This window comes from Notamacropus eugenii, chromosome 1 (genome assembly GCF_028372415.1).
Source record: "Notamacropus eugenii isolate mMacEug1 chromosome 1, mMacEug1.pri_v2, whole genome shotgun sequence".
Taxonomy (NCBI): Eukaryota; Metazoa; Chordata; class Mammalia; order Diprotodontia; family Macropodidae; genus Notamacropus; species Notamacropus eugenii.
The window spans coordinates 695077266-695104215 of NC_092872.1; the positions used below are offsets into that span (position 1 = coordinate 695077266).

Consider the following 26950-nt stretch of genomic DNA (forward strand, 5'->3'; position numbering starts at 1 on the left):
TAAGGTGGCAGTAGGCCAAAGATCAGAGTTCAGTGAACTGACCTTTATTCAGAGGCTCATGGCTAGATCAGCCCCCCCAACAAAGCGGGACTGGACACAGGTCACATGGGGCAACTGGGCTTGGAAGTGCCCCACGGCAGCCATGCTGATGCCCTGGCACATGGACACGTCCAGCACCTTCAGCCTCCGACATGCCTTTCCAATGGTGACCAGCGTCCTGTGGGGGGGATGGAGTAAGTGCTGCTCCCTTCCCTTGGCCCTGTGTCATACCCCCCCACCCCTCAGGAGGGTGACTCACTGCTCTGTGAGCTGGTTGCAGCTGGAGAGGTTTAGATGCTGCAGCCTCCTCCAGAAGTTGGCGGCCTGGGCCCAGCCCCTGTCACTCAGGTGGTTGCAGTGGCTCAAGGCCAGGTGCTCCAGGCTGGGACATCCTTTGGCCACAGCTACTAGCCCTGTGTCCGTGAGCTCCAAGAGCAGGCTCAGGGACAGCTGCTTCAGACGGGGAAACTTCAGGACCTGCAGAGATGGTTGCTGAATTCATCTGAGGGTCCGGAACCAGTGTAGCTTGGCCAAGGCACTCTAGTCTAGGGTCCCTTTCTAGCCTGATAGCTCAGTCAGTACAATCTAGTGGAGTCCAGACAGCGGGAGTAGTGAGGAGGAAGGTGCAGGGAAGAAAGCACTGGATTTTGTACTCAGAGGACCTGTGGCCAGTCCTGCTTCTACTCTTTTACTGGACCACAAGATTTAGGTGGTCCATCTCAAATGATGTCTAAGCATCAGAGGGATCAGATTTAGGATCAAAAGGGATCTGAGAGATCATCTTGTCTGACCCATTTTACAGAAGAGAACAATGAGGCCCAGAGTGATTGGTACAGGTGGGATTTGAATTCAGGTCTTCTGACTCAGAATCCATTCTTTCACTGCCTTATGTGACCTTGGGAAGGTCACTTTTTTTCTGGTTCTCAGTTTTCTCTGATGATCAGGGTTCAGAGGATCTTTAGGTCGCTTCTAGCCCTACAGTCTCCTGATCTGTGCCCAAGTATCTGTCCATGACCACACCTGATTTCTGCAGGATATCAATCCTGGAACCCTAAGAACCAGCCCCGCTGCCCAATGTCCCCATTGCTCCCCCTCCCACTGCAGGGCTCTGAGCACCTTGGCCAGGCTGGTGTCTGTCAGCTTGCTGCAGGCAGTGAGGTCGAGCTCTTGCAAGGCCCTCAGCATGAGCAGTGAGGGTCTGGGGGACTCGAGGGGGGCTGGAGGCAGCTGTGGGAGGAAGAAGCCCATGTCTCCAAAGATCCTGCTTAACTTCAGTCCCTTGTCCTTCTGGCGAGAGAAGCCAATAGGGAGGGGTTGGGGGAGGGGGGCAGTTAGAATGCTGTTGAGGCCCCAGGGCCTGCCTACTGTCCTGGGGGGAGGGGAGGAGATCCAGTTTGGGGACCCTCTCAGGGCGAGGCCACTGCTCAGAACCCTCCACCACGGAGGCCAGACTCATCATGATAGCTCACATTTCTTCAATGCTTTAAAGTTTACAAAGCACCTTCCTCACAGCAACCCTGGGAGGCAAGGAGTACAGATAAAATAATCCCTATTTTACAGATGAGAAAACTGAAGCTCCAAGATGGGCAGCTTTTTGCTTAAGGTTACAATTAGGAATGAAGAGCCAGGTGGGATCTCCTGAGTGCTCTGCACTACACCACACAGCTTTGTAAGCACTGAGCCCACAAAGGGGACAAGGCCAGACAGGACCTGGACAAGGTCGAGGGCTGAGGATACTCCCAAGTGACCATAGACTCTTCCCCAGTTCCCTGCTTGCCCTCCTCACCTCCTCACTTGGATCCACCAGCCCCAGGAGCCCTGAGTCAGTGATTTCCTTACACCAAGCCAGACGAAGGACAGTAAGCTGGGGCAGGTTGGCAGAGATGGCTATGAGGCTGCTGTTGGTAAGGGATACACACGAGGACAGGTCTAGCACCTTGAGGCTGGAACCAAGCTCCTGAGCCAGGGAGATCACTGACTTGTCCTGGGAAGGAAGGGAGGGGGAGGATGGAGTGAGCAACCCAATTTCTTGGGCCAGGAAGAATCCTCAGGACATTCTGGAGCCAGAGGTCTTCCTGGCCTAGAAGGATAGATTTATGTGTGTCCTAGTTTACAGATAAACAGGGAGGAAGTCTCCCCTGTCTTTGTAGTCTGCCTTCCAATGAGGCAGATGGACTGGTGTCTTTTCAGCTCTAACTGTGATGCTGGCTCCTAAATCATCTCCTTGCTCTGGTCGCTCTTCTATCACTCCAGCCAGCCTGCCACCCCTAACCCTAACCCTGCTGCAGATATCCTCCCTACGGCTGGTCCTGCTCATGTCACCATACTGCTCCAAAACCTCCAGTGGCTGCCCAGAGCTCACAAAATCAAGTCCATATGTCTTCACTTGATGCCCAAGGGCCTGGATAACCTTGTCTGACCAACTTCTCCCATGTTAGCCCTTTGATAGCTGGAAGCCTTTCTTTCCTCTGGCCAAACAGGGCTATTCATCATTCTCTGGCAAATTCCTGTCTGATGCTGGCCTTCTCCCCTCCCCTGGTGGGGAGCAGGTGGAGGTGGTTCCCTCCCTGCCACCCTTCTGAATTCTCCTTCAAAGCCCACCTCCTCCAGGAAGCTTTCTGGGCCATCCTAACCCTCAGTGAACATTATGATCCTTTAATTTGTTAAGTATTTACTATATGGACCACTCATGGGTACTTAGCATGGGATGTCTTGAATTGCTGTGATACAAATGCCATTGTACCAAACTCTGCTGATGTTGGGCTGTGGCCTGGACAGAAGAGACTGTAGGCAGCTTCTTGAAGGCTATGCTAATGATCTGTTGCCTTCGCTAGAAAAATGACAACAGCACTTTCAGGTACGGGCCCTGTGGCATTCTTGGTGCCTGTCATATGAGGACCACCTTGGTTATGTTCAGAGAGGCTCAGCATCAGAGTGGAGGGATAAAACAGGCTGCTTATCTGAGGAAAGGGTCTGATCTGGGTCACCTCCTCTTGTAAGATCTCACATCCTTGATATAACTATCTGTCTTTTTACATAGCCCTGCCCTAACTTCCCAAGCTCATGTAGATCCTTTGACAGCTGGGACAGGGTCTCACAAATCTAGCTAGCATTTACAGAGTGCAAAGGTTTAAGGTTTGCAAAGTCCTCACTCTATTTATTTTATCTCCACAAATAGAATGTAAAAGAAAAAGCCTAGGTCTGGATCTATCACTCACTAGCTGTGTGACCATAGGTGCATCTCATGAGGCACAATTTTTCTGGCCTGTAATATGAGGATAATGCCGCTTGCACCTACCTCATATAAATTGTGGAAGAAGGTGCTTTGCAAACCTTAAGAAGATTCAATCTTGTGTGGTGTTATTGTGGCTGTTAAGGTAGGTGACCCTCTGAAGCTGAGGCTGCAATCCACGGCATGACTTAGAGCTCTATCACAGTTGCATCACAAGGAGGCATCAGAGGGGGAGGACTTTTGTGGAGGAGGAGAAGGACTATAATTATCCTGGGAGTCAGCTCTCAATGTGTCTGATGTTCATCTAAACTCCATTTTAACTAGCACAGAAAACACTGGAATTTTGCTTGTGCCCCTAAGGAGATGGCCCTGGTCACAGAGCACAAGTGGAAACCCTGTCTGAATTCATACTTGGCCTCTTTCTTGCTTGAGCCTCAGGAAAGAAGGGAAGGCAAGGAGACCCTTACCTTCAGCAAGGAGCAGTAGGCTAGTCTGAGAGATGTGAGGTGGGGCGGGGGACCCTTTGGGAACTCCAGTGCCCTGGACAGCTCCCTTCCACTCACGAGGCAGCACTCAGCTAGATCTAGGCTTCTCAGCTCCCGAAGCCCATGTAGGGCTGAGAAGCCAGCATCTGTCAGTCGTTGCAGCTTCTCCATTCGAAGATACTGAAGTCTCTTCAGGCCCTTAGACACGGCCAGAAGGGCCCCATCTGCTAGCTCTGAGCAGCCACTCAGGTCCAGGCTGATAAGGCCTCGTTGCTGATGGCACAGGGCTGCCACAGCCTCATTGGAGATGTCCCGGCAGCCCCTCAAGGTCAGCTCCTGCAGATGGAGTCCTACCACCTGTCCCAGGGCCTGAAGAGCTGTGGGGGACAGGTTTGTGCCACTCAGATCCAGGGCCACCAGATGAGTGGCTCGCTCCTTCAGGAAGTAGAGTATGTTGCGGAAGGAGAGGGTGGCAGAAGAGTCTTGTTGAGCAGATAGACTGCGGTGGGGGTCAAAAGTGATATGGCAGCGGGCCAGGGAGAGGCGCTCCAATTTGGGGGCACAGCTGCTCAGGCGGTTAAAGCTGGTGTCTGCCAAATAGCGCAGGTTAGCCAGGTTGAGCTCCCGGAGGTTCGCCAGGGCCTCTCGCGCCTGTTGTACTGTTTCTGGTTGGTCCAAGAACATCCCTGACATGAAGAGGCTGTTGCAGCCGCTGAGATCCAAGACCTGTAGCCCAGGGCAGCTTGTGATGAGCTCTATAAAAGAAGCTTCCGTCAGGGAACCCCCACCTAGGGACAGATTCTGCAGGTGTGGGCCTAGGTAGTAGGAGATTGACTGTAGCACATTACTGGCATCCCAAGAACTATCCACGTTGGTGAGTCTAAGACAAGATACACGCCTGTGGCTCAGGCTCTTGATTGAAGTAAGGGAGGCAGATGACACAGGGATGATATACCGAACATCTATCTGGGAGAAACAGATATAAAGGGCCACTGTTACCTAGTCTAAGGAGATGCTTAGCCTTAGCATCATACTGGTTTGGGGAGAAACTGAGGATCTGGATCCGTCCAGGTATAACTTTGGGCCAAAGATGAAAGACAGGGAATAAGGAAGAAAGTAAGAAAAGGGCCTAAGAGCAGGATTGTGGGCATATCTTTGTAGGAGATGGGTCAGAGTGAGATCTGAGGGAGAGATGGTTATCAGAAGAGCAGACAGATGAAGGACACCTGAGATACCAATAATGTTGCCATAAATGGGAAAAGCTGAGACCTATGGAGAGGTATAGTACCTAAAAAGAGGCTATGTGTGGCCTAACAGGCCAAGTACTATGCAACAGGGGAAATGGTGTTGAGGTAGGATGTTACTTAGAAAGCGTAAGAAGAAACCCAAATCCCTAGGGGCAGCCCCCAAACCCGAGGGTAGCCAAGTGTCTCCAGCATTGGGAATGGATGAGTGGACATGTCAACTGACAATGATTCCAGCTGTTTCAGATGGAGGCCACTGGGTCTAAATCTAGCTCCCCAAACCCAGAAGACTTGGAGTCACTGAGCATCCAGTGCTTTATTACAAATAAATGACAAGATCCAAGAATGCCCTTAGGCAGGAGAGACTGAGAAAAGATTCAAGTCAATCCTCTTTGTCTGGGCACCTTGAAGCCTGTACAAGAAGATTCTGGTTTATCAACCCTACAGAGTGCTCATTTCAGTAGCTAATGGGGTCCTGAAGTGCTGATGGGAACTACAGACATTTCTGGCTTCTGCTTGGGGGGCACAGAGGTCACCCAATGGGGAAGAAGGAAGGGCATATACTTGTTAGAGGAAGCAAAGGATGGTAAGTTTCCAGAGAAGGCAGGGCAGCAGAATTTAGCAGCAAGCACCATGGTGTGGGGAGACTACCTAGAAGGGAAGAGAACCGTGGGAGAGACAATAGGTTCATGAAGTTGAAAAACTAATTTGGGAAGAAACTGAGATGAGGATGTAAGAGAGGGCCATTTCTTGTACTTTTTCCCTCATAGGCTCATTATGAGTAAAGTTAGGGAAATGTGAATTATTAGTTTTATTAATTAGCCTAACACAATTTTCTGCACAGTCAGGGCTTAATAAATGTTTATTTGATGATCCAAATATTCCTTGGGCTGGCACCTGAAAAATTCAGAAGAGTATTGATCTTGTTTTTGTCAGATAAAATTGTAATAGTCAATTACTCAGAAATAAAGATTGAAATAAATAATTGGAGAAACATTCATTGCTCCTGGATAGGTCAAGCCAATATGATAAAAATGACAATATTGCCTGAATTTATTTATTCACTGCTATGCCAGACTCCCAAAAGAATATTTTAAAGACCTAGAAAAAAATAATAAAAATGTCAAGAGTAATAGTGAAAAAAAGTGGTAAGAAAAGGGGATCTGTCAATATCAGATCTCAAATTATATCACAAAGCAGCAATTATTAAAACAATTTGGAACTGGCTTTAAAAATGTGAGGTCAATCAATGGAACAGATTAGGTATATATCAAGAAGCAAACAAAGGCAGGAGAATAACGTCCAATGAATCCAACGACCCCAGTACTGGGAAGAAGGCCTATTTGACAAAAGCTTCTGGGAAAACTGGTCACGGTCCGGCCATAGACAAATACCTTTCACCTTCCACCACGATAAACTTCAGATGGACAGTCACTAAGTGTAAAGGTCACATCCTAAATAAATTAGAGGAGCAAGAAAGATACTGCCTTTTAAATTCACGGAGAAGGAAGGAGTTTATGAATAAACAAATGACAGCACTACACAAGGGAAAATGACAATTTTGATTATATAAAATTTAAGAAATTTTGTACAAATGAGTCTAAAGTAGTAAAAATTAGAAGGGAAAAAGTAACCAGGAAAAAAATCTTTGTACCAAGTTTCTGTGATAAAGGTCGTATATCCATGATATATAAGGATTTGATTCAAATTTATAAGACTAAGAGCCATTCCCCAGTAGACAAATGGTCAAAGGCTATATATAAACAAGGTATTTTTAAAGGAAGAAATTGAAACTCTCAAAAATCACATGAAAAAATACTTTATTGCTAAATCTCTAAAAATGAGAGAAATGCAAATTAATGCAGTTTTGGGATTCCATTTCACACCTATTAGTCTGGCAAAAGGACAAAAGAAAAAATAAAAAATTTTGGAGGGGCTGTAGAAAAGCAAACAGACTAAGCACACCGTTGGTAGAGCTCTGAATTGGCCCAGTCACTCTGGAAAGCAATTTGGAAAGATGCCCAGAAAGCTAGTTACCAAACTGTGCATTACCTCTGACCCAATTATACAGTCCTTAGGCCTATGCCTAATCAGAGAAAGAGGAAAAGGATTCAAACACACACAAAACATTTATGGCGGCACTTTTCATTGTAGCCCAAAATGAGAAATTAAAAGGTTGTCCTGTTGAGAAATGGCTTTACTGTGCTATAAAAAGTGATAAAAGGGACTGTTTCAGAGAAAACTGGGAAGGCCTACATGAACTGATCCAGAGCAAAGTGAAGAGAAAAACAATTGTGAAAGACTTTAGAACTCTATTAATTCAATGATAAACCACAAGTCTTGAAGTATGAAGATGAAACACACCATTCATCTCTTGATAGAAAAGTAATGAACTGAAGATGCAGAAGAGACATATGATTTTAGATATGACTAATGTGGGAATTCATTTTGCTGGACTATGCAGTTATGTGTTGAGGATCTTATTTTTCATGAAAAATTTTTTGCTCAAGTGAGGAAGACAGATGAATAAAAGTTCATTTTTAAAAATTAACTGAAAAATAAAAAATCCTTTAAAAACAGTCCATTCTTTCTATTAGCCATATGTGGTTTACCGATTTTTAACCCAGGAGGGTTTCTCCCATACCTTGAGCACTGCTCAGGGAAGGGAAATTCCTTTAGAATCAGAGAAGTAAAAATAAACATAGAGCTAATTACAAAAGCCAAACATTACATGGAAAGCCATTGAGAATCAGAAAAATAGAATTATAGGGCTTAGAATTGTAAATAAAAGGTTCAAGGAAAAACCAAACAACATGTCCCTTTATGTGGGATTTTAGAAACAAGAGGACCACTCTACCCTATTCATTTCCATAAGGGATGGAGGAGTATATAATCCAAGTGGTGAAAAGGCACAGAATGGGCCACTCTGGTCATGGATGGGCTCATCATCCTTGGCCTGAATGAAGTAGTAGAAGAACACTGGGAAGTTTACAAAGCCTAAGAAGAACAGGAAATGCTCCCAGAGTCTTCTCCACCCTGGGTGAGACAGTCTGGTGGCTTCCACCTACAGTGGGGCAAGGAAACTAGTGAAGGGGTGAGGGGTGGGGAGAAATAATAGAAAGTACCTTAGAAAGTGGAATTTTAAAGCTGGGATGAATTTTTTTAGTTCATCTAGTCTAAGTCACTTATACAGAGGGGCAAACTGAGGCACAAAAAGAATCAAGAAATAATCTCTCTTCAATATGGTAAAAGCTGCTAATTTTGACGAGTACATACTAAATTCCATACAGACAAGCTGCATTAACTTACTGTACTTTGATGAAAATGGCAGTTTTAAATAAATATGTGTGCGTATAAAAGTATAACTCTAGAAGAAGTAAGGTGCTCCAAGTGTTACTGAGGAGAGTCGGCCAGCGAACAGCCCAGTCAGTTCCTCTGAGTCTTCAGAAGGTTCAAGCTCTAGTCCGAGCATCAATCTTTCCTTTCCTCATGTAGCAGCTACTATACTTATCTCTGCCCAGTTAGCACTATACTTATCTCTTCCCAGTTATCAGAGGAAACAATTGGGTAAAAATACAAATGATAACAACATTAGATATCCCATGGGTTGGCATATCTGCAACCAGCAAGCAGCCTGTGGCTAGAAAAGCTAATCATCAAAGGGGCCAGCTCAGTACAGCATGGTTCCCAGGTACCACCAGGTGCCTAGACAGATTTTCCAGCCTGCCTCTTTCTGGGTGCTACGGTATCTGACCTGAGCTCACTCCCCAAGTAACAGCTGTGGACTAACTGACAGCCCACAGGCCTCTGCTTGGGGAGCTTTGGTTAGGGTATTTATAGTCTGGGACCTCAAGCAGCAGGTGGGGAGACAGGATCCAATTCTATTTTCAGGTCTCCCATGGGCAGGTCTTTTATTCTGAGATCGCTAGTAGAGAGGCTGATAAAGACCAAAGTGGCAGCTTCTATGAAGAAGTCTTTCCTCCCTGGTGAGAACTCAAAACCAATTCTACTGCTCTGGATATTTAGCCTGGAGAGGACGAGGCTTGGGGGGAACGTGGCTATGTTGTCTATGTAGTTGAAAGATTATCATTTAGAAGAAGGAGTAAAATTAACTTCTGGTTCCTAGGGGCTGTATAAGGATTAATGATTTCAGCTCAATATAACAAGGAGTTTCCTAACTATTAGAACTGTTCTAAAAAGGAAAGGACAAGGAAGCAAAAGGGCATAGTGGGAAAAGGTATGGATTTGAAGCCCGATGACATGGTTCAGCTACTATCTGTATGATCTTGAGAGCAGGTAACTTACCCTCTCAGGGTCTCAGTTTTTTATCTGCAAAATGAGAAAGTTGGACCAGATGATCTGTAAATGTCCTTTCCTTTGACTGTGAAATGGTATAGGTATTCAGGAAAGCAATACGGAAATGTGTCCAAAAGATTACTAAACTATGCATACCCTTTGACCTAATGATAGCACCAAGTAGACTTATACTTCAGAGATAAAGAAAAAAAGAAAAGAATCCATATATACATAGAAGCTCTTTTTGATGAGCCCTTTAGAAACTAAGAGTACCTATCAATTGGGGAGTTGTGGTATATGAATATGAATGTAATGAAATACTGTTGTACCATAAGAAATGGTTAAAAAATGGTTTCAGAGAAACCTGGGAAGATGTATATGAACTGATGCAGAGAAGTGGGCAGAACCAGGAGTAACAACATTGTAAAGACTAACTAGTTTGAGAGACTTGAGAATTCTGATCAATGTAACGACCCTGATTCCCAGAGGATCGGTGATGAAGTATGTTTCTGTGAAAGAGGTGAAAGACTGAGGCTATTGAATGTGACGTTTTCTTTTTGGACATGGTCGATGAGGGAATTCGTTTTGCTTGACTATGTATATTAGTTACAAGGGATTTACTTTTCTTTCTTTTTCAGTAAAAGAGGGACTTAGGAGAAAGAGAAAAACAGATTTTTATTAGATGAAAAAAATTATAAATTATTTCCTTCTACCTTTAGGTTCTGTCATTCTATGTCACCTTGGGAGTGGTAAGTTCCTTGTCATTAAAGATAGGATGACAACGTGGTAGAGACATTAAAGAAGGTATTTCTGTTTCAGACAGAAGTTGGGCTAAGTGACTTGTGAGATCTTTTCAAACTCTAAGATTCCTTACTTCCCGAAGGGCGCTCTGGGCCGCATAGTACCAGGTTCGATTCACCAGGGAAGCCTCTTTCTGATCCGACAAAGGGAGGAAGCTCAATATATAAGACAGCATCTAGGGGAAGACAACAGGGGAAAGGAGCAGGTGTTTAGATTTGGGATCTTTGGTGACAGAGGATATACAGAATTTGGGTAGGAACAATCAGATACAAATAACATGAGAAGTACATTAGAGAATTATAAAACAAAGGGCTTTGTGTTTTTGATTCCATTCAGAAGACTGGGCCAGTTCCCATGATGCACAGACACAAGGCAGAGAGAAAGATCAACGCCTGGCCACAAAGTTCTAGCATCCCATATGATAGGAGTTGTACTGTTAGCATCAACTGGTAGACACAGATACACTGTAATAACTCTGTGGCTCATAGGCTGGAAACCACTGTTCTCTATCTTTCCTCACAATCCACACTTTAGAAAAAAATCTGGCCTAGTATATAAGCCACTGGGGAAAATATTATCTTGGAACCTTCCTGCTGGGAGTGAACTAGTTGTGGACCTTATGACAGTCGGACACATCCATCTCTCCTCTATCCTCAAAAAAAACTCACTCTATCTGTCTGTCCTCACCACCTTCCCATATCTCTTCTCCCTTTTGTGGCTAAACTCCTTGAGAAGGCTGTCTATAATCAATGTCTCCACTTCTTTTCCCCTCTCTTTTTAAATCTCTACAGTCTGGCTCCTTACCTCATTATTCAACTAAAACTGCTCTCTTCAAAGTTACCAATGACCTCTTAGTTACCAGACCTAAAAGGCCTTTTCTCAATTCCTACCCTTCTTGATTTCTCTGCAGCCTGTAATATGGTCAACTGTCCTCTTCTCCTTGAAACCCTCTTCTCTCTAGGCTTCCCTGACATTACTCTCTCCTATTCTCAGTCTCCCTTGTTGAATCTTCATTTAGGTTATGCCCACTAATTGCAGATGTTCTCAGGGGCCCCTCTTCTCTTCTCCCTCTATAGTATTTCACTTGCTAATCTCATCAACTCTCATGGTTTCCGTTGTCAGCTCTATGCTAATTAATCTTAGATTGACTTATGCAGCCCTAACCTCCAGTCTCATACCTCCAAAAGCCTACCGCCACATCACAGACCAGATGTCTTGTAGACATTTTATTTTTCTCCACTTAATAGCATTTTATTTTTTCCAATTACATGTGAAGATAGTTTGCAACATTCCTTTTATAAGATTTTGAGTTCCAATTTTTTTCTCCCTCCCTCCCCTTTTCACTCCCCAAGAGAGCAAGCAATCTGATATAGGTTATACATATACAATCATGTTAAACATATTTCCACATTAGTCATGTTGTGAAAGAAGAATCAGTACAAAAGGGAAAAATCATGAGAAAGAAGCAAAGCAAAAAACAAGAGAAAATAGTATTCTTCCTTCTGAATTCAGACCCCACAGTTCTTTCTCTGGATGTGGACAGCATTTTCCATCTTGTCTTCTGGAGTTGTCTTAGATCCTTGTACTGCTGAGAAGGGTTGAGTGTATCAAAGCTGATCATCACAATGTGGCTGCTACTGGGTATAATGTTCTTCTGGTTCTGCTCAGTTCACTCAGCATCAGTTCATATACATCTTCCCAGGTTTCTCTGAAACCATTTTTTAACCATTTCTTATGGTACAACAGTATTCCATTACATTCATATACTTGCTCAGTCATTCCTTAACTGATGGACACCCCCTCAGATTCCAATTCTCTGCCACCACAAAAAGAGCTACTATAAATATTTTTGTACATGTGGGTCCTTTCCCCTTTTTTAGGATATCTTTAGGATACAGACCTAGTTGTGGTATTGCTGGATGAAAGGATGTGCAGAGTTTTATAGCCTTTTGGGCATAATTCCAAATTGTTCTCCAGAACAGTTGGATCAGTTCACAACTCCACCAACTATGCATTAGTGTTCCAATTTTCCCACAGCTACTCCAATATTTCTCATTTTCCTTTTTTGTTATATTAGTCAATTGGGTAGGTGTGAAGTGGTACTCTACCATAATATACCTATAGGTATGAAACCTCTGAGTCCTAATTCTTCCCACATCTGAACACTGAAGCTATCTCTCCCTCTCCATTTCCTATTCTGTAACTCCTCACTTCTTAAAATATTATTTAGACTTCCCTTTTACCCTCATTAATTCTATCATGCTATACCTGTGTCCATCTTGTTCCATTCACTTGTAAGTTTCAGGGCAGAAATTTTCATTTTTATATTCCCGATACTTAGTACTTAGTGCCTTACATATAACAAATGCCTTTACAGTTCAGTCATATTGAGTCATGTCTGACTGACTCTTCATGACCCCATTTGGGGTTTTCTTGGCAGACCTACTGAAGTAGTTTGCCATTTCTTTCTCCAGCTCATTTTACAGATGAAGAAACTGAGGCAGACAGGGTGAAGTGACTTGCCCAGGGTCACAGTTACTAAGTATCTGAGGCTGGATTTGAACTTAGGAAGATGTTTTCCTGATTCCAGGTCCAGCATCTATTCACTGCGCTACCTACCTGCCTCTAATAAATGCCTAATTAATGTTTATTTGCTAAACTGCATTCTTGAAGAAGGCCTTCTTTCCTGGTTCTAGTCCTGTCAACTATCACCTGCTTCTTCAGAACTTTCTGGTTTCCTGGGACCTTCTTCTCCCTGATTTGTGACACACTACCACAAAATTAATCTTTCTAGAACACTTTTCTGAGTTCTGTTTTTAGAACACTTTCACTGTGTCACTATTTTTCTCAAAACCTGCAGTAGTTCCTTTCTGACTATAAAAAAATTCAAACTCCTTAGACTGGCTTTTAATGTGGTCTTAATATTCTCCTCTACCCTTATCTCCTACTGTTTCAAAGTCAACCTTTGACACCTGTCACGTCATTTATTTGGTACTTTACCTATACTCACTTCCATTTGATCTTTTACCACTAGGCATTCTTTCCCCCATTTTACAGATAACTACACGGAAGCTCAGAGAGGTTCAAGGATTTGGCTATGTTTACAAAGTCTGTAAATGTCAGGGGTGAGATTCAAATCCAGAGCTTTGCTGCCCTTAAGTCTGACACTCCATCTACTAAATCATTCTGCCTCTCTTCTGCAATTTCCTCAATAAAAATGAGTAATTACAAGTCCCACCAGATATGGCTGCTCTGGGCTATGTCTTCCCATAAAAAGGCAGGCAACCCATCCAACACACTGGGACCTTCCTCACTGTCTCACGAAGAGAGGGAACAGTGGAGCCCCCAGGATGTCCACAGTTAACTATCCTTCCATTTTCTTTTTCAAACATGCGTTTCTTCGACGACCATACTTGACCCCAGTTCTCCTCTGCTGTCTCTTATGGGTCATGCATCAGTCACAGCCTGCTCGCATCCATCTTCTTCTCTCCATTACCTCTGATACTCATTTTTAGTTTGTGAAGAATACTGTTTCATGACTCACAACCATATTAGTATTTGAAAGATGGGCTTTTGGGTCATTGAGGAACTTTACATTTCCCAAGGGCAATCCTGAATATAATAGGTACGTAATAAATACATTAATTTAGTGGAATGGCTCCTAAGGTTCTGTCCAGAATCAACAACTCAGCATTTAAACAGAACTAAATATTCTAGGGTCTAATATTTCCCATTCCTTCCAGCTCTAACATTCTGTGTTCTCAGGTCCCCTCCAATTCTGGTATGCTATGATCTATCTTTTACTCCAGGCCCTATGGCTCTATTCATTTTCTGAGTTTCAGCACACAATGGATACTTGTTTACTTGTACTAGCAGTCAGATGGGAGTAGAGCCTAAATAATTTAGGCCTGCCTCTGCCCAGGGCCTTTCTCTGCATCACAGAATGGAAGCCTCCTTGTTGAGGGTAGGACCATGGACTGTAACAGAACAAGGGCAGCTAGGTAACATAGTGGAAAGAGTGGTGGGCCTGGAATCAGGAAAACTCATCTTTCTAAGTTCAAATCTGGCCTCAAATATATACTAGCTTTGTTACCCTGGGCAAGTCACTTAACCTTGTTCACCTGTTTCCTCATCTGTAAAATGCATTGGAGAAGGAAATGGCATGCCACTGCAGTATCTTTGTCTAGAAAAACCCAAAAGGGGTCATGAAAGGTGGGTGAGGCTGTTGGAATATTTTAAAGACGAATTATCTGTATAGAAGTAATAATTCGTCTTTAAAATATTCAAGCAGCCTCACCCCCTCTCCCCACCTTCCTCTAAAGTCTAAAATGTTGTTCCATCATGTCCACCTCTTCATGACCCCATTTGAATTTTTCTGGACAAAGATACTGGACTGGCTTGCCATTTCCTTCTAGTACATGTTTGAGTCCGGATTTGAACTTAGGAAGAGTCAATCTTTAAGTCTTATGAAGTTGGTAGGCTGAAAGCAGATTTCCTAAAGGCAAGATGAAGGCCCTAGATCAGAGCTACTTCTTTTTTTAGTGATGTTGGAGCAGTCTACATCAGAGTCGCAGATCTACAAAGAACCCAGGGTAAGTGCCTGGGTACCATGAGCTGTGTGAACTACTCTGGGTAGCAGAGGGCATGGGAAGGTTGGGTGGGATGAGATTGTGTAGGCTGAGCACCCCCTTGTGAGCAGTAGGTTACTGCAGACTTTGAGAAAACCAGCCAACCATGGCCACTGAATAAATACTCTTAAAGAGCTACTGTTTGGGGACCGAATGGCAGCACCCCCTAGTGGCTAACATAGTACTACACTCTCTCGCAGGTCCAGTGAAAGTCTGCCTTTTGCAGGTGCTGGGACTAAGGACAAGGAGTACCATTATCACATCACCACCATGTGACCATGGCCCACAACAGATTAAAATGTAATTGGGAAGTATTTAACAAAAATAAATAAAAATTCAATAAAACACAGATGAAGATTAAGCTAAAATGTGGCCTGCAAGGATTTTTGCGTATGGATTGGTAGACCCCCATTTCTGAGTTTGAAACCCACATCAGTCATCACATGTGAAAAAATAAAATAATCTTTTGAGCTCTAGCTGCCCACCCTCCTGACTCGCCAACTCTCACGAATGGCACCTTTATTCACCCAGTTCTCAGGCTTGAAATTTCAGTCATCTTTGACTCTTCTGTTTTTTCAGTTTTCCCATACTGACCCCTCTCTCTGCTCACACCACCAGCTCCTGTGCTCAGGTCCTCATCGCTGTTCAACCATAATAATATCCTCCTACTCGTTCTCTTTGCTTGTTTTCCCCCTCTCCAGGAAATCCTTCACATAGCCCCCCAAATAATCTTCCTAATGCACAATCCTGCTTGTGTCCTTCCTGTGTTCAATACACACATGCACACACCTTGAAAAACCAAAAACCACATTTAGTGGTTTTCTGGCTAAACTGACCCACTCATTTCAAACTGCTCTTCTCTTGCCCTCTCTCAGGACATTTATGAACGCTTACCTGAAATACCTTTCCTCCTTGTGTGTTCCTCCCTCCCTGTGACAACTGAAATCCTTTTCTTCTGCCCAGACTCAGCTCAGGTATCACCTTTCTCTCTGGTTGAAAGAATTTTCTCTTTACTCAGGATTTCCCCCTATTTCTTTGTTTACATCTCTCCTTTGCCCCTATCACACTTTAGTTAGCCAGTCAAGAAGCATTTATTATGTTCCTACTGGGTGCCAGGCACTGTGCTAGGCACAGGGACACAGATACAGAACAAAGACAATCTCTGCTCTCAAGGAACTTACAATCTAATGGAAGAAGGCAACCCCCAAAAGGAAGCAGAAAGGGGGTGGGGGGAGGAGAGGAGAAGGGTAGGGCGGAGAGGGAGCAGGATGGAGAAGTCCAGAAGCAGTGTAGCTGCTACCTAACTCATCTATGGACCGGCCAGCTGAGGAGTCTGGTTAAGTGACCCGCTCAGGACTGCAAGGGTTCGCAGCAGAACTGAATGTTTGATGAATCCAGCAAAACCAAGCGTCCAACTGAACAGCGCTGGACAAAGCCTTGGCGGCTGGCACTCAAGGTTCTACGTCCCTTTCCGCACTAACCCGGCAGCTGGGTGGTCCAGGGGACGGAGGGTCAGGAAGACCCAAGCTCAGATCCAGCCTCTGACATCGACCAGCTGTGGGAGTCTGGCCAAGTCATTTCACCGCTGCTGGCCTCAGTCTCCTCATCCGTAAAGTAAGGCACACACCCCCCCCCCCCCCCCCCCCGCCCATATCTGTAAAGCGCCTGGGTAACAGACGCGGCCCTGGGGGGTCCGGCCCCCTTCGGCTCTGTGGAGGGCCATGGGGGAGGGGCGCCTCTGGGAACGCAACGCCGGCCTGGCGGGCCTGCGGGGCGGGGCAGCTCCTCGGCACGGCCTTCTCCCGGCGCTGGGCACCCGGGCCAGACCAGGGGGAGGGGAAAGGCAGTTGGTACGGCCCCCTTCGGGCGTTCAAAGGGGAATGAGGGGACCTGTTGGGGCCGGGTGGACAGGAAGGGTACACAGGTTCCGATTTGACATATGGGGAAACGGAGGCACAGAGTGGCGCAGGGCCTCGCCCGGGGAGGGGTCGCCCATCTAGCCAGTGCCCGAGGCGGCATTAGAACCCAGGTCCTTCGGCCTCCCACGTCCAGGCCACGCCGCGCCGCCTCCACCTTCCACGAAGGCCATTTCGGCGGGTGCGGGAGTGAGAGCAGGTTGGGGGTGGGGGCCGCGGAGGACAGACCGTTAACCTGAAGACCGAGGGGGAGAACGGACGTTTGCCGGGCGACCTCGGGCCCGGGGCCGTGAGCTCTACTCTCACCTCAGGGGGAAGCGACTCGGCCATGGCCACCAGTCGGCCACCCCCGCGCACGGGCCGCTGGGTGTCGTAGTCCAGTGGAGGCTCCGGGCGGAGACCTTGGGAGGAAGTGCAACGGCGCACTTCCGTCGCCTGTCCGCTGGCGTCATCGCTCTCCGACCCTCCTCCCTCCCCTCCTCCCCCACCCGGAGCGCTCTCCCTGCTGAGCTGGTGCTGCCCGGCGCCCATCGCCGCGGTTCGTTCTCCTCTCCGTCCCGGAGTTGGTGGCTCTGTGACACCATGGCGGTAAGGATGAGACGAGGTACGGGGGGAGGGCGAGGACCGAAGTCCGGGGAAGCTTGTCAAAAGGAATGCCGGTGAAGGCAATGGTCTGAGTCGCAAAAGGGGACCGGGCGCTACCAAAGCACGGGACGGGGGTGACGGAATGTACCAAGGTGGGGGCCCAAGGGGAGCAAGGGGCATCGTGGGATGTACCAAGGCGGGGCCCCAAGGGGAGCAAGGGGCATCGTGGGATGTACCAAGGCGGGGCCCCAAGGGGAGCAAGGGGCATCGTGGGATGTACCAAGACGGGGGAGCAAGGGGCGTCGTGGGATGTACCAAGGTGGGGGCCCAAGGGGAGCGAGGAGCTTGTGGAAAGTGCCAAGGTGGGGGCCCAAGGGGAGCAAGGGGCATCGTGGGATGTACCAAGGCGGGGCCCCAAGGGGAGCAAGGGGCATCGTGCGATGTACCAAGGCGGGGGAGCAAAGGCCATCGTGGGATGTACCTAGGCTCAGGCCCAAAGGGATAGAACATGCCAAGGTGGAAAGAAGTAGAGCCAAAGTACCAAGGTGGCACGTTCATTTAGAAAGTATTTGTTAAGCCCCTGCTCTGCCAAAAAATGTTGAGTCAACAAGCATGACTTAAGCTCCATTTATGTGCCAGGTTCTGTGCTAAGTCCTGGGGGTGCAAAAAAAGGCAGAATCAATAGATCAATAAACATTGATTAAGTGCCTGTTACGGGCCAGGCACAGTGCTAAGCACTGAGGATACAAAAAAGGCAAAAGACAGACCCTGCTCTCAAGGAGGTTTTACAGTCTAATGGGTGAGACAACAGGCAAAAAACAACGTGCAGACAAGCTATGTACAAGATAAATTGGAGATCCTTAACAGAAGGAAAGCATTGGCATAAAGGAAGGGGCAGGATCAGGAGAAGGCTCTTGCAGGGTGAGATATTAGCTGGGACCTGAAGATATACAGGAAGAGGAGATAAGAGGGAGCGTGTTCCATGCTGAACAATAGCCAGGTAAAGTGCTTTGAGCAGAGATGAGTACCTTTTTCTGGTGACAGCAAGGTGACCAGTGACACTGAGAGACAAGTATGTGGGAGCTGTGGTGTATGAGGTGTGAAAAGACTGGAAAGGTAGGAGGGGGCTAGGTTTTGAAGGGATTTTATATATGATCCTAGAGGTGATAAGAAACCACTGGAGTTTATTTAATAGGAAGGTGACATAGTCAGCTCTTCACTTTAGTAGCATCAGTTTGGGAGCTGAATGGGTTTGAACTAGAGTGGGCAGAGAGATCAACCCCAACCAGAAGGCCTGCACCAGGGTGATTGTAGTATCAGATAAGAAAAAGGGGGCATATATATGGGAAGTTAGGAAGGAAAAATTGTGAGGACCTGGAAACAGATTGAATATGGAGATGGGGTAATAGAGAGAGAGGGGAATTTTGGATGTCACCCAGACTTTGAGCCTGGGTAGCTGGAAGGAATAAGAAAGTTAGGAGGGGAGAGAGGTTGGAGGGAAGGAAGAAGATGACTTCAGTTTTGGACGTGTTGATTCTACTAGATATCTATGGGATGTCCTGTTTGAGATGTCCAATAGCCAATTGGAATTATGGACTGTTCTATAGTTATATATAGAGTGGTCTATGACTACTATAGGTGGTCACAGGAGACCTTAGGGTTGGATAAGTAGATCTAAGAACCACTGGCATAGAGATAACTGAATCCATGTGAACTGTTTAGATCTCAAGTGAAATAGTATAGAGGCACTATGCCAGTTGCTGGAGATACAGAACCAAAAATGAAACATTTCTTGTTTTCAAGAACATACATTCTTCCAAGGAAATGACATGAAGAAAACTAGGTTAAAAAGAATTCTCTTGGGAATAGCCCTGGCATGGAAGAATGTACCATGATAGGCTTCCTGCAGGAGGTAGTACATGTGCCGAGCTGTGAAGGAGGGGAGGCATTCTAATATTCTACTAAGTGGAGATGAGAAATGAGGGCCTTCCAGACAGGTTCTGAGATGGGAGATGGACTTTGTAGGTCAGTCTGGCTGGAGCATAGACCTTATGAGAGTAATGTCCCCTAAGCTTGGTTTACAGGTAGGCTCAAATTGGTTGCAAGAGACTTTAAAAACCAGAGTCCAGTTTCTGTTTTATCCTAGACACCAGGCCTAGAGGTGAGGTGGGGCCTTTGAAGGTTCTTGAGTAGAGGAGTGACATGGTCAGACCTGGGCTTTAGGAATATCTGTTGAAGAGCTGGTTCTGGCCTGAGGGACCTTGGACAAGTCTCTTAATCCCTTTGGGGTTGGTTTCTTCATTCATAAAATAAGGAAACATGCCCCTTCCATCCCCCAAACTATGATCTTAAGGACCTAGAAGAATTGGAAGAAACACACACACGCCATGTGGGTGGGAATGGTTAGGGTATATATCCAAGGACAGGACAAAGACTAGCCTCTACCAGAAGGGTTATTGGATCATAGCAGGATCAAGATGAGCTGAAAGGATTTTTGGAATAAATCAGACCATATGTTTTGAGGGGAGGGGGATGATGAAGAGGAACTAAATGAAAAAATTGGGGAGGGCATGAAAAGTGCCTGGAGCTTGTTGGGACGGGGCGAGCCTGCTGAAATGTCTCCTCTAAGCCTTTATTTCTTGCTGACTTGCCCGTAGCCCAAAGGGAAGGTTGGCACAAAAGGGAAGAAGCAGATATTTGAAGAGAATAAAGAAACCCTGAGATTCTACTTTCGGATCATCCTGGGGGCTACTGTGAGTGTTCCCTATGCCATTGATGCTGAGGCTTGAGGCTTATTAGAGGGATCTCCATCACTTTGGGGATGGGCTTCTACTTTGGGGCTTGGGCTTGGATGGGAACTGTATGGATGATGGGCCCTGAGTCCTGGGTGAGGGTAAAGCTGGTCTGGTGGGTGTTGGAAGTAGGTTCTTCTTATCAAGTCATAGGAGCACTGTGGGGTTAATTGGACGTTGGCAAACATAGGTAGAGTGTCTTTCACAAGCATTTCAGAGAAGCAAAAGGTCAAACTTTTGAGCAGCACCCATTGATTACTCATTCATTATCCTTTGAGTCTTATTGACCTCCAGACAGAGCTCTGGCCTGCCTCCCCCTTCCCAGATCTGAATAGTTTGTTCCCACTAGTACAGACTGTCAGGGGCCTGCTGCTCGGTCTTCCACTCCCTGACGTGCTGGGTCTTTGTCCCTTCTACCCCCTGATGTTTACGGTCCCCAGCAGAGGGGAGGGAGATGTTTGGTTTCTGCCAAGGGTGTCTGTCAGCATGGGAAGGTTACCCTGGCAAAGAGAAGGGCCGACGGCTGAGGATTCTGCCCTTTCTCCTGACTTGCTGCCTGTGTCTCCGGTTCCAGGCAATTTACAGCGTTGTGACCCTCGTGATCTTCTACTCTTCTGCATCTTTCTGGGCCTGGGTATGTTTTATGACCCCTTCCTGCCCCAGCTACTCCCGGGCGGAGACTCTTCTTTCTCCCCCAGCTTTCCCTCATGGTACTAACCCTCTGTGTTTCACACAGACGGCCCTGGTCTTCAGCTCAGTTGTGTATGGAGCCAGCTACCGCTCCATGAGCTCCATGGCCAAGGCAGTCTTCTCAGAGGATGGGGCTCTGGCAGACAGCGGCATCGACCTCAACATGGAGCAGGGAATGGCAGAGTGAGTGTCCCCTGCCAGCCCAGGTGAGCGGGACCTGCTGCCGGCTCACTCCTTCCCCCTGGGGTGGGCACCCGTCCTTGGCCTTCCATAGTCCATCATCCCTGTGGGTCACCTGAGCTCCCCTCAGCTTCTGACCGTGTTCATTCCCTGCTTCCACCTCCCCACAAGGCACCTGAAGGATGTGATCCTGTTGACAGCCATTGTCCAGGTGCTCAGCTGTTTCTCCCTCTATGTGTGGTACTTCTGGCTCTTGGTAAGTACAACTGAGGCACTGGGAGGGACATATGTGCCTGATGCTAAAGCGTCTTGCCCTGGCACTGTGGGGGGGTGGGAGCTCAGACCCCATCTACAGAGCCTTTAGTTGGGGAGGAGGGGAATCTTTCAGCTCATCTGCCCTGCCCCCTGAACCTGGTCAGAAGTCTCCTCAGAACCAAGCAGTCACCAGGCTTCTGCTCTGAACTCAGGAGAGCACACCACCTTCCACGGTGGATGCTCTGTTACAGAGTTCTTACTTGGACTGAGCTGAAATCTGGCTCCCTGCCCTAACTGCCCCTCATTAAGTCCCAGTCCTCTCCTCTCAATACTTGAAGACCATTGTATTGTTCAGCAACCCACTGTCTTCCCAATCTGCCCTGCTTCCTGCCAGGCTCCAGGCCGGGCACTCTACCTACTGTGGGTAAACATCCTGAGCCCTTGGCTCACAGCTGAGTCAGCCAACTCCATTACTGAGCCCAGTGAGAAGCGCCAGCGAAGGCAGGAGCGCCGACAGATGAAGCGGTTGTAGCCAGTGGTGGCAGAAGGCTGGCCGCAGCTACAGAACTGAGCGAGGCTCTCCCAGTCAGGGCAGGTCCTGCCTATCCGTGCCTGGGTCCTTTCCTGGACTGCCCAGGAGACACTGGCAGCCCATGGGACCTGGACATCTAGATGGACCGGGTCAGGGTGGGCAGGGGGAGGGGACCAGCTTGTTATAATAAAGAGCCAAAGCTGGGAGCCATGTGTATCTGTGTTGACATGCTGGGGGGCACCAGCTGGATGGAGCAGAGTGCACCATGCCAAGCCAGTCACCAGCTGGTTTACAGAGCTCCTGTGTCCCTCCCCCAATAGCTCAAGGGCTCTGCAGCAGAAAAGAGAGCACAGCTGATTGGTTAAGGAATATCTTTATTCCTCTAGGCTAGAAATGTTTCTCTCATCCAAACACACACACACACACACACACACACACACACACACACACGTGCTCACACACAAATAATACTGCTTAGACCCCTGGGCCTCCAGGGCACATGGAGTGATGCAATGGCTGGGAGGAGGGGGCCCAGATTCTCCCCCACTGCCCATCCGCCCACCTCCCTGGAGTCTACAGGCCATGCTCTGAAAGACTTCTTGAATGGGAGGCACTGGGGGATACCCCTCTCACACTTCCAGGCTGGGCCCTTTGCTCAGTCCCAAGGCCTGCACCAGGTCATCACCAAGGCCGCCCTTCAGGGTCCTTCTCACTGCAGGGAGGAAACAACATTGTTTGGTGATGGAGTAAGGACCCCTGCAGGCCTGGAGGGAATGGGGAACAAAGCCAGAAGTGGTAGTTGACTGGTGCATTGGTGAAAAGAGAGTGGAACTGGGAAAAGGGTCTCTTCCCTCTGAAGGTCTCAGTTGGCTTATTTGTAAAGTGAATAAGGTTGGTCTAATAAGCTGTCATATTTCTCCCAGCGTTAATGTCTTTTCAGGGCTGTTACTTACGGGATTTCCTGTTGCCCCGAGATCGCTTTCGCTCCCGGGCAGCCAGGGCCCGGGGGCTGCTCCGGGTCACGGACTGCACCAATCTGTCCATGATCTCATCTGAGGCATCAGTTGGAGAGCCTGAACTTGGGGTTTCCTCTGGGGCTGTTGCTGGGGTCACTGGTGCTACTGCAGGGGGGTTGTTTGGGGTTATGCCTGGAAAGATTAGGGCCGGTTCAGGAGATGAAGGAGAAGGAAGCAATGTTTGAAAGCCCCAACTCCCATACCCTTACCTCGGCTCCTTCGGTTGTGGGTTGGGGCTTCAGACCCACTGGTCAACACGCTCCGCATGGTGACATCAGTGTCCTTGTCCCCCTGACCTGGGCCACTCCCCACAGCCACTGGCACAGGCAGACTTGAGGTCTCAGCAACTGATGAGAATTTCTCTGTCTGGACAGGAGTGGGAAAGGGTCAGCCTAGAAAAGGCATGGATGGATTGGTGGCAGGCCCTCAAAAAAGAGGGTTACCTCGGTGATCATGCGCCCCCTGGTCTTGTTGCGTTCCCGGCAAGTAGCTCGCTTCCGCTGCTGTTGGAGGACGCGCTCCCGGCACGTCCGGTACTCCAGTGCAAACTCTCGAAGTGTTTGGCAGAACTGCATCACCCGCACTTCCCGGGCCACTTCTGCTGGGTACCCTAAGTATAGCAGGAAGGCATGGAACCTGGGGGAGTGCAGACAGACATTCAGGCTGGGCCTGGGAGCCTCTGCCTGAGGCATCCCCTCTTCCCTTCCCCAGGACCCCCATCCCACCTGTTACACACGCGTCGGTGTACCACTTTGAGCATGGCAATGCGCCTGGCACACTGGCTTAGAAAGTGGGTGAGGCGGGCACGCAGGGCAGGTGTTAGGTCGTGTTTAGCCAGGCTCTTCAGATTCTCCTCAGCTGCCCAGCTCCGCCGTTCCAGCTGCCCCAAGTTCTCAGCCAGCACCTCAAAGTCCACCTGGAAGCAGTGATGTGGCCCACAGTCTAGGCAGGCAGCTTCCCCCTACCCCCTTCGCTGTCCCCCATGACCCCTTCCCCCGCATGGAGGGGCAGTGGGGCATTGATTTCCCCCAGCTGACCTTGGCACATCGTGTGAGGGCTGGGATCTCTGAGTAAAGGTCCGAGGACTCTGGCTGGCTCTGGAGCACCAGGGTGCAGAGATGATACAGCAGGGACTGTCTGCGCACAGTGTCCTTCACCTCAGACACCTTCTCCAAGTAACTCAGCTCAAATCCGCTGCTCTGAAATAGTCATGGGCTCAGCCTGCAGTGCCCAGCTCCCTCCCCTCTTTTGTCCTCTAGGAGTTCTGGGCCCCCTCAATATAGGGCCACTAAACTCCCCCTGTCTGGTCCCACTCACCTGGGAGTTATTGAGGAAATTGCCCACAGCCAGCAGGGTTGCCAGGATGCAGCGGAAGGTAGGATTCTGGGCCAACTGTTCCATGCCCAGCTTCAGGTCAAACAGTGGCTCTGCAATCTCCTAGGTGGTGGGGACAGGAAATTCCACAGTTAGTACGCTTACACCTTCTGATCCGGAACACAGGAAAATGTTTGTCCCATCATTTGAAAAAATTTGTTTTAAAAATAGACTTATCGATAGCCCTTCTGCAAAGAGATGACCATTTCTCTGTTGGCTATAGAGCCTCAAATACTAACACACTGCTCCCTCCCATACCTGCTCCCAACCCGACTTGGCTTATTCCAACAGGTTCAGTCATACCCGTTCCATGGTCTCATAATCTAGCTTAAAGGCCCATAGCTGTAGTCGGGCGGCCAAGCCACCAATGGAGGAGAGGGTCAACAGGAAGCTCTCAGCTGGGCCCAGTGGGATGTCCGGGTTGGCCAGTTGGGCTTCTTGGATCTTCTGCTTTTCCTCCTCTGTGGGCATCATTGTCAGCAATTTCTGTGGATACACCACGGTGCCCCCAGTTTGTATCTCTCCTGATTTGTCATAGGACCAGGCTTTGGAACTGGACAAGTTCTAGAAAGCACTGAGCCCAGTCACCTTATTTTAGAGCAGAGGAGACCTATCCAGAGGGTAAAGCAATTTGCCTACAGTCACAGGGGCCAGAATTTGAGCTTTTGGGGCAGGCATAACTTTACTCCTTTCAGGTAGGTTTCCCATGACCCCACTGACCCACTGCCATCTGTTCAGAGTTAACTCCTGGCCCTTAACAAGAGGATGGTGCTATCACTCCTAAAGTGCTACTCTGTGAAGAAATAGCCCTTTTTGTTTGGCAGGTAAGAAGTGTAGACATCTACTATCTGACTACATAGTTATGTGACGAATTCACCATATAACTGAATACCACATGATGTATTTAAAATGTATGAAGTGCAATGTTTCCCAGGGTGGTGAGGGGGAAGGTGTGTGATGACCACTTACTTATTCCTCTGGGGGACTGGGTGGAACCTGGAAAATCCCAGGTGGAAGCCGATTAATGTGTCAGTATCATGGACCTTGACCCTTCTTGGTTAGTGGGAAAACTAAGATAGTCTAGACAGGTAGAGACGGTCGTGGATCACTGGAGCGAAAGGAGCATTAAGAATGCTGGTCTAAACATCACTTCCATCCCCATTTTAAAGATGAAGAAACTGACGGGAGGTGACATTCTGAAACCAAAGGCACCCAATTAGTGGTCAGTCTGGGAAGATGAGTCAGGTTTGGCCAGTAATGTGTATTGGCTATGTAGGAGCTGATTAAGGATCCCTGGGATGGAATCCTTGGATTTTGTCAATTGCTCCAAGTCCTGTCCTTTCTTCTTCTGTCATAAACATGAGTACAAACCAGAGGGGTCTGAGGGAATCCTGAGCTCTGAAGTCCAGCCATTTCTCCAGGCCTCCTCAGGTTCCCTGCTTGTAAAAGGAAAGGTGTGGACCAAATGACCTCTCTCCTTAGGAAATTCACTTCTGACTCATGGGAGCTGTGGGCAAAGCTGGGATTGAGTTGTGTTGCTAGAAGGAGATGGGAGGGAGCTGTCCATCCAAAGCCTGGGGGATGGGGCGGGAAGAGGGACAGCTGGCATCATCCAGATTACAGAGAAACTTCAAACAGCAGATTCTGGGAAGGACACCAGGATCATTCCCTGCCCAGAACCAAAAGACTTGCCTTAGGGCAGTGGTCTGATGGCAGTGGTGCTGAGACCTATGGTGGAATCTCAACACTCACTCTACCTACCTAAGTGACCTGGGGCAAGTGTCTTCCTGAAAGTTTCCTGAAACAATATTAATAATCCCTGCACTACCTACCTCACAGGTTTGCAGTTAGAAACACATTTTGTAACCCTTAAAGTGCAGTGTAAATGTGAGGTCAGACTGAACTCTATCTGGGAAAAGCCAAGTGGATAAAGAATGTCTATTGGCCAGACTATGATACAGAGATGAATGGACAGCCCCTCGATGGTCAAGGAGCTAAGCTAGGAATAGACTAGGAAGAAGAGAATAGGCTGAATTTCATTTGGAAATGTGTGCTTCTTTCAATATTTCTGAATAAAAAAAAGCCCATTTTTTTTGTTTAACTGTAGGCTGCTGTGTGTCTATAAGTTAAGGAGTGCCATATCTCCAAAGAATTTAAGTGGCAAATCCCTCAAGAGGCAACTGAAAGGTCCATGGTTAGTGTGAGTAGGTACCAAGGTATGACCAGTTCGGAAATCAGAAAGAAGAGGAAGACAGAAAACCAGAGAGGAATAGGAAGCAGGCTAGTCATGGGAGTCCCCAAGATAACCGGTATACAGCTTATTTGTGCCATGGATATCCTGGTAATGTCAAAAGATCTAGAGGAAAGTCCCCTGGTATGTTAAGTAGAACTCTTGTAGAGGGTTTGTGGGGAGTGGAGTGGTGAAGGACTGTAGATAAGTCACACAGGATGAGAAGCCATCAATGGGTTACAATATATACAGTAGGTAGTAGCGTCCATATTGATGGGACAGCTAGCATTTAGAGAGTGCTTTAAGGTTTGCAAAACATTTACAGATGTCTCATCTTACCCTCACACAGCCCTGTAATGTAGTCTGTAAGGTATATTACAGATGGTGGCAACTGAGGCATATAAGAGATTAGGTGACTTGCCCAAGATCTCACAGCTAGCTCAGTGTTTGAGACTGGATTTGAATTCAGGTCTTCCTGACTCCAGGCCCAGTATTCTATCCACCACATCACCTAGCTGCTTCTCAGGATAACAGACTATTTATTAGTTGAACAATAAGTGCATTCTATTTGAGAAGAAAACCACTGACCCTTTGGTGAACCAAAAGTACATTACATATCATATGATTCACTGAGTAATGGGTTTCCTTCTCAAAC

At 47.4% G+C, this 26950-nt stretch overlaps 3 protein-coding genes across 7 annotated transcripts in view; 1 reads left to right on the forward strand and 2 right to left on the reverse strand.

Annotated features, from left to right (window-relative positions):
• Window positions 1-22: 22 nt before the first annotated feature.
• LOC140521231 (F-box and leucine-rich repeat protein 13-like) lies at window positions 23-17421 on the reverse strand. 3 transcript variants are annotated; one of them, XM_072636018.1, is made up of 7 exons: window positions 16948-17421; window positions 10171-10272; window positions 3739-4722; window positions 1826-2023; window positions 1156-1266; window positions 299-516; window positions 23-217 (listed from the first exon to the last, which is right to left on the reverse strand). In XM_072636018.1, the coding sequence occupies exons 1-7, from the start codon at window positions 17404-17406 to the stop codon at window positions 49-51; spliced, it is 2241 nt and encodes a 746-aa protein (XP_072492119.1). In that variant the 5' UTR covers window positions 17407-17421; the 3' UTR covers window positions 23-48. The 3 variants fall into 3 exon arrangements, with proteins under 3 accessions (XP_072492119.1, XP_072492118.1, XP_072492120.1); XM_072636017.1 differs by having other exon boundaries at window positions 1156-1326; XM_072636019.1 differs by lacking the exon at window positions 16948-17421 and adding an exon at window positions 15620-15714 and having other exon boundaries at window positions 1156-1326.
• TMEM208 (transmembrane protein 208) lies at window positions 17116-21881 on the forward strand. Its single transcript, XM_072636026.1, has 6 exons — window positions 17116-17229; window positions 19884-19979; window positions 20593-20652; window positions 20755-20891; window positions 21060-21144; window positions 21538-21881. The coding sequence occupies exons 1-6, from the start codon at window positions 17224-17226 to the stop codon at window positions 21673-21675; spliced, it is 522 nt and encodes a 173-aa protein (XP_072492127.1). The 5' UTR covers window positions 17116-17223; the 3' UTR covers window positions 21676-21881.
• Window positions 21882-22032: 151 nt separating this feature from the next.
• Window positions 22033-26950, reverse strand: part of FHOD1 (formin homology 2 domain containing 1) — a 35817-nt gene continuing 30899 nt past the window's right edge. For 2 of the 3 annotated variants that reach the window (XM_072636016.1, XM_072636015.1), the window contains 8 exons: window positions 24369-24551; window positions 24009-24128; window positions 23729-23890; window positions 23417-23607; window positions 23135-23327; window positions 22901-23057; window positions 22629-22823; window positions 22033-22387 (listed from right to left, as the gene is read on the reverse strand). In XM_072636016.1, coding sequence (XP_072492117.1) covers window positions 22305-22387; window positions 22629-22823; window positions 22901-23057; window positions 23135-23327; window positions 23417-23607; window positions 23729-23890; window positions 24009-24128; window positions 24369-24551 — 1284 coding nt within the window. In that variant the 3' untranslated portion in view covers window positions 22033-22304. The remainder of the gene's footprint in view (window positions 22388-22628; window positions 22824-22900; window positions 23058-23134; window positions 23328-23416; window positions 23608-23728; window positions 23891-24008; window positions 24129-24368; window positions 24552-26950) is intronic. The other variant, XM_072636014.1, reaches the window with a different exon arrangement.

What these genes read in the sequence shown, in the direction of transcription:
- TMEM208 (XM_072636026.1), top strand. An exon ending in CTGCATCTTTCTGGGCCTGG is followed by an intron (nt 20,653 to 20,754) that starts GTATGTTTTATG and finishes TGTTTCACACAG; the next exon opens with ACGGCCCTGGTCTTCAGCTC. An exon ending in ATGGAGCAGGGAATGGCAGA is followed by an intron (nt 20,892 to 21,059) that starts GTGAGTGTCCCC and finishes CCTCCCCACAAG; the next exon opens with GCACCTGAAGGATGTGATCC.
- LOC140521231 (XM_072636017.1), bottom strand. Translation starts at nt 17,406, where the DNA reads ATGCCCCTTGCTCCCCTTGGGCCCCCACCTTGGTACATTCCGTCACCC. An exon ending in CAGACACCAGCCTGGCCAAG is followed by an intron (nt 517 to 1,155) that starts GTGCTCAGAGCC and finishes CCATCTCTGCAG; the next exon opens with GTCCTGAAGTTTCCCCGTCT. An exon ending in TGCAACCAGCTCACAGAGCA is followed by an intron (nt 218 to 298) that starts GTGAGTCACCCT and finishes TCCCCCCCACAG; the next exon opens with GACGCTGGTCACCATTGGAA.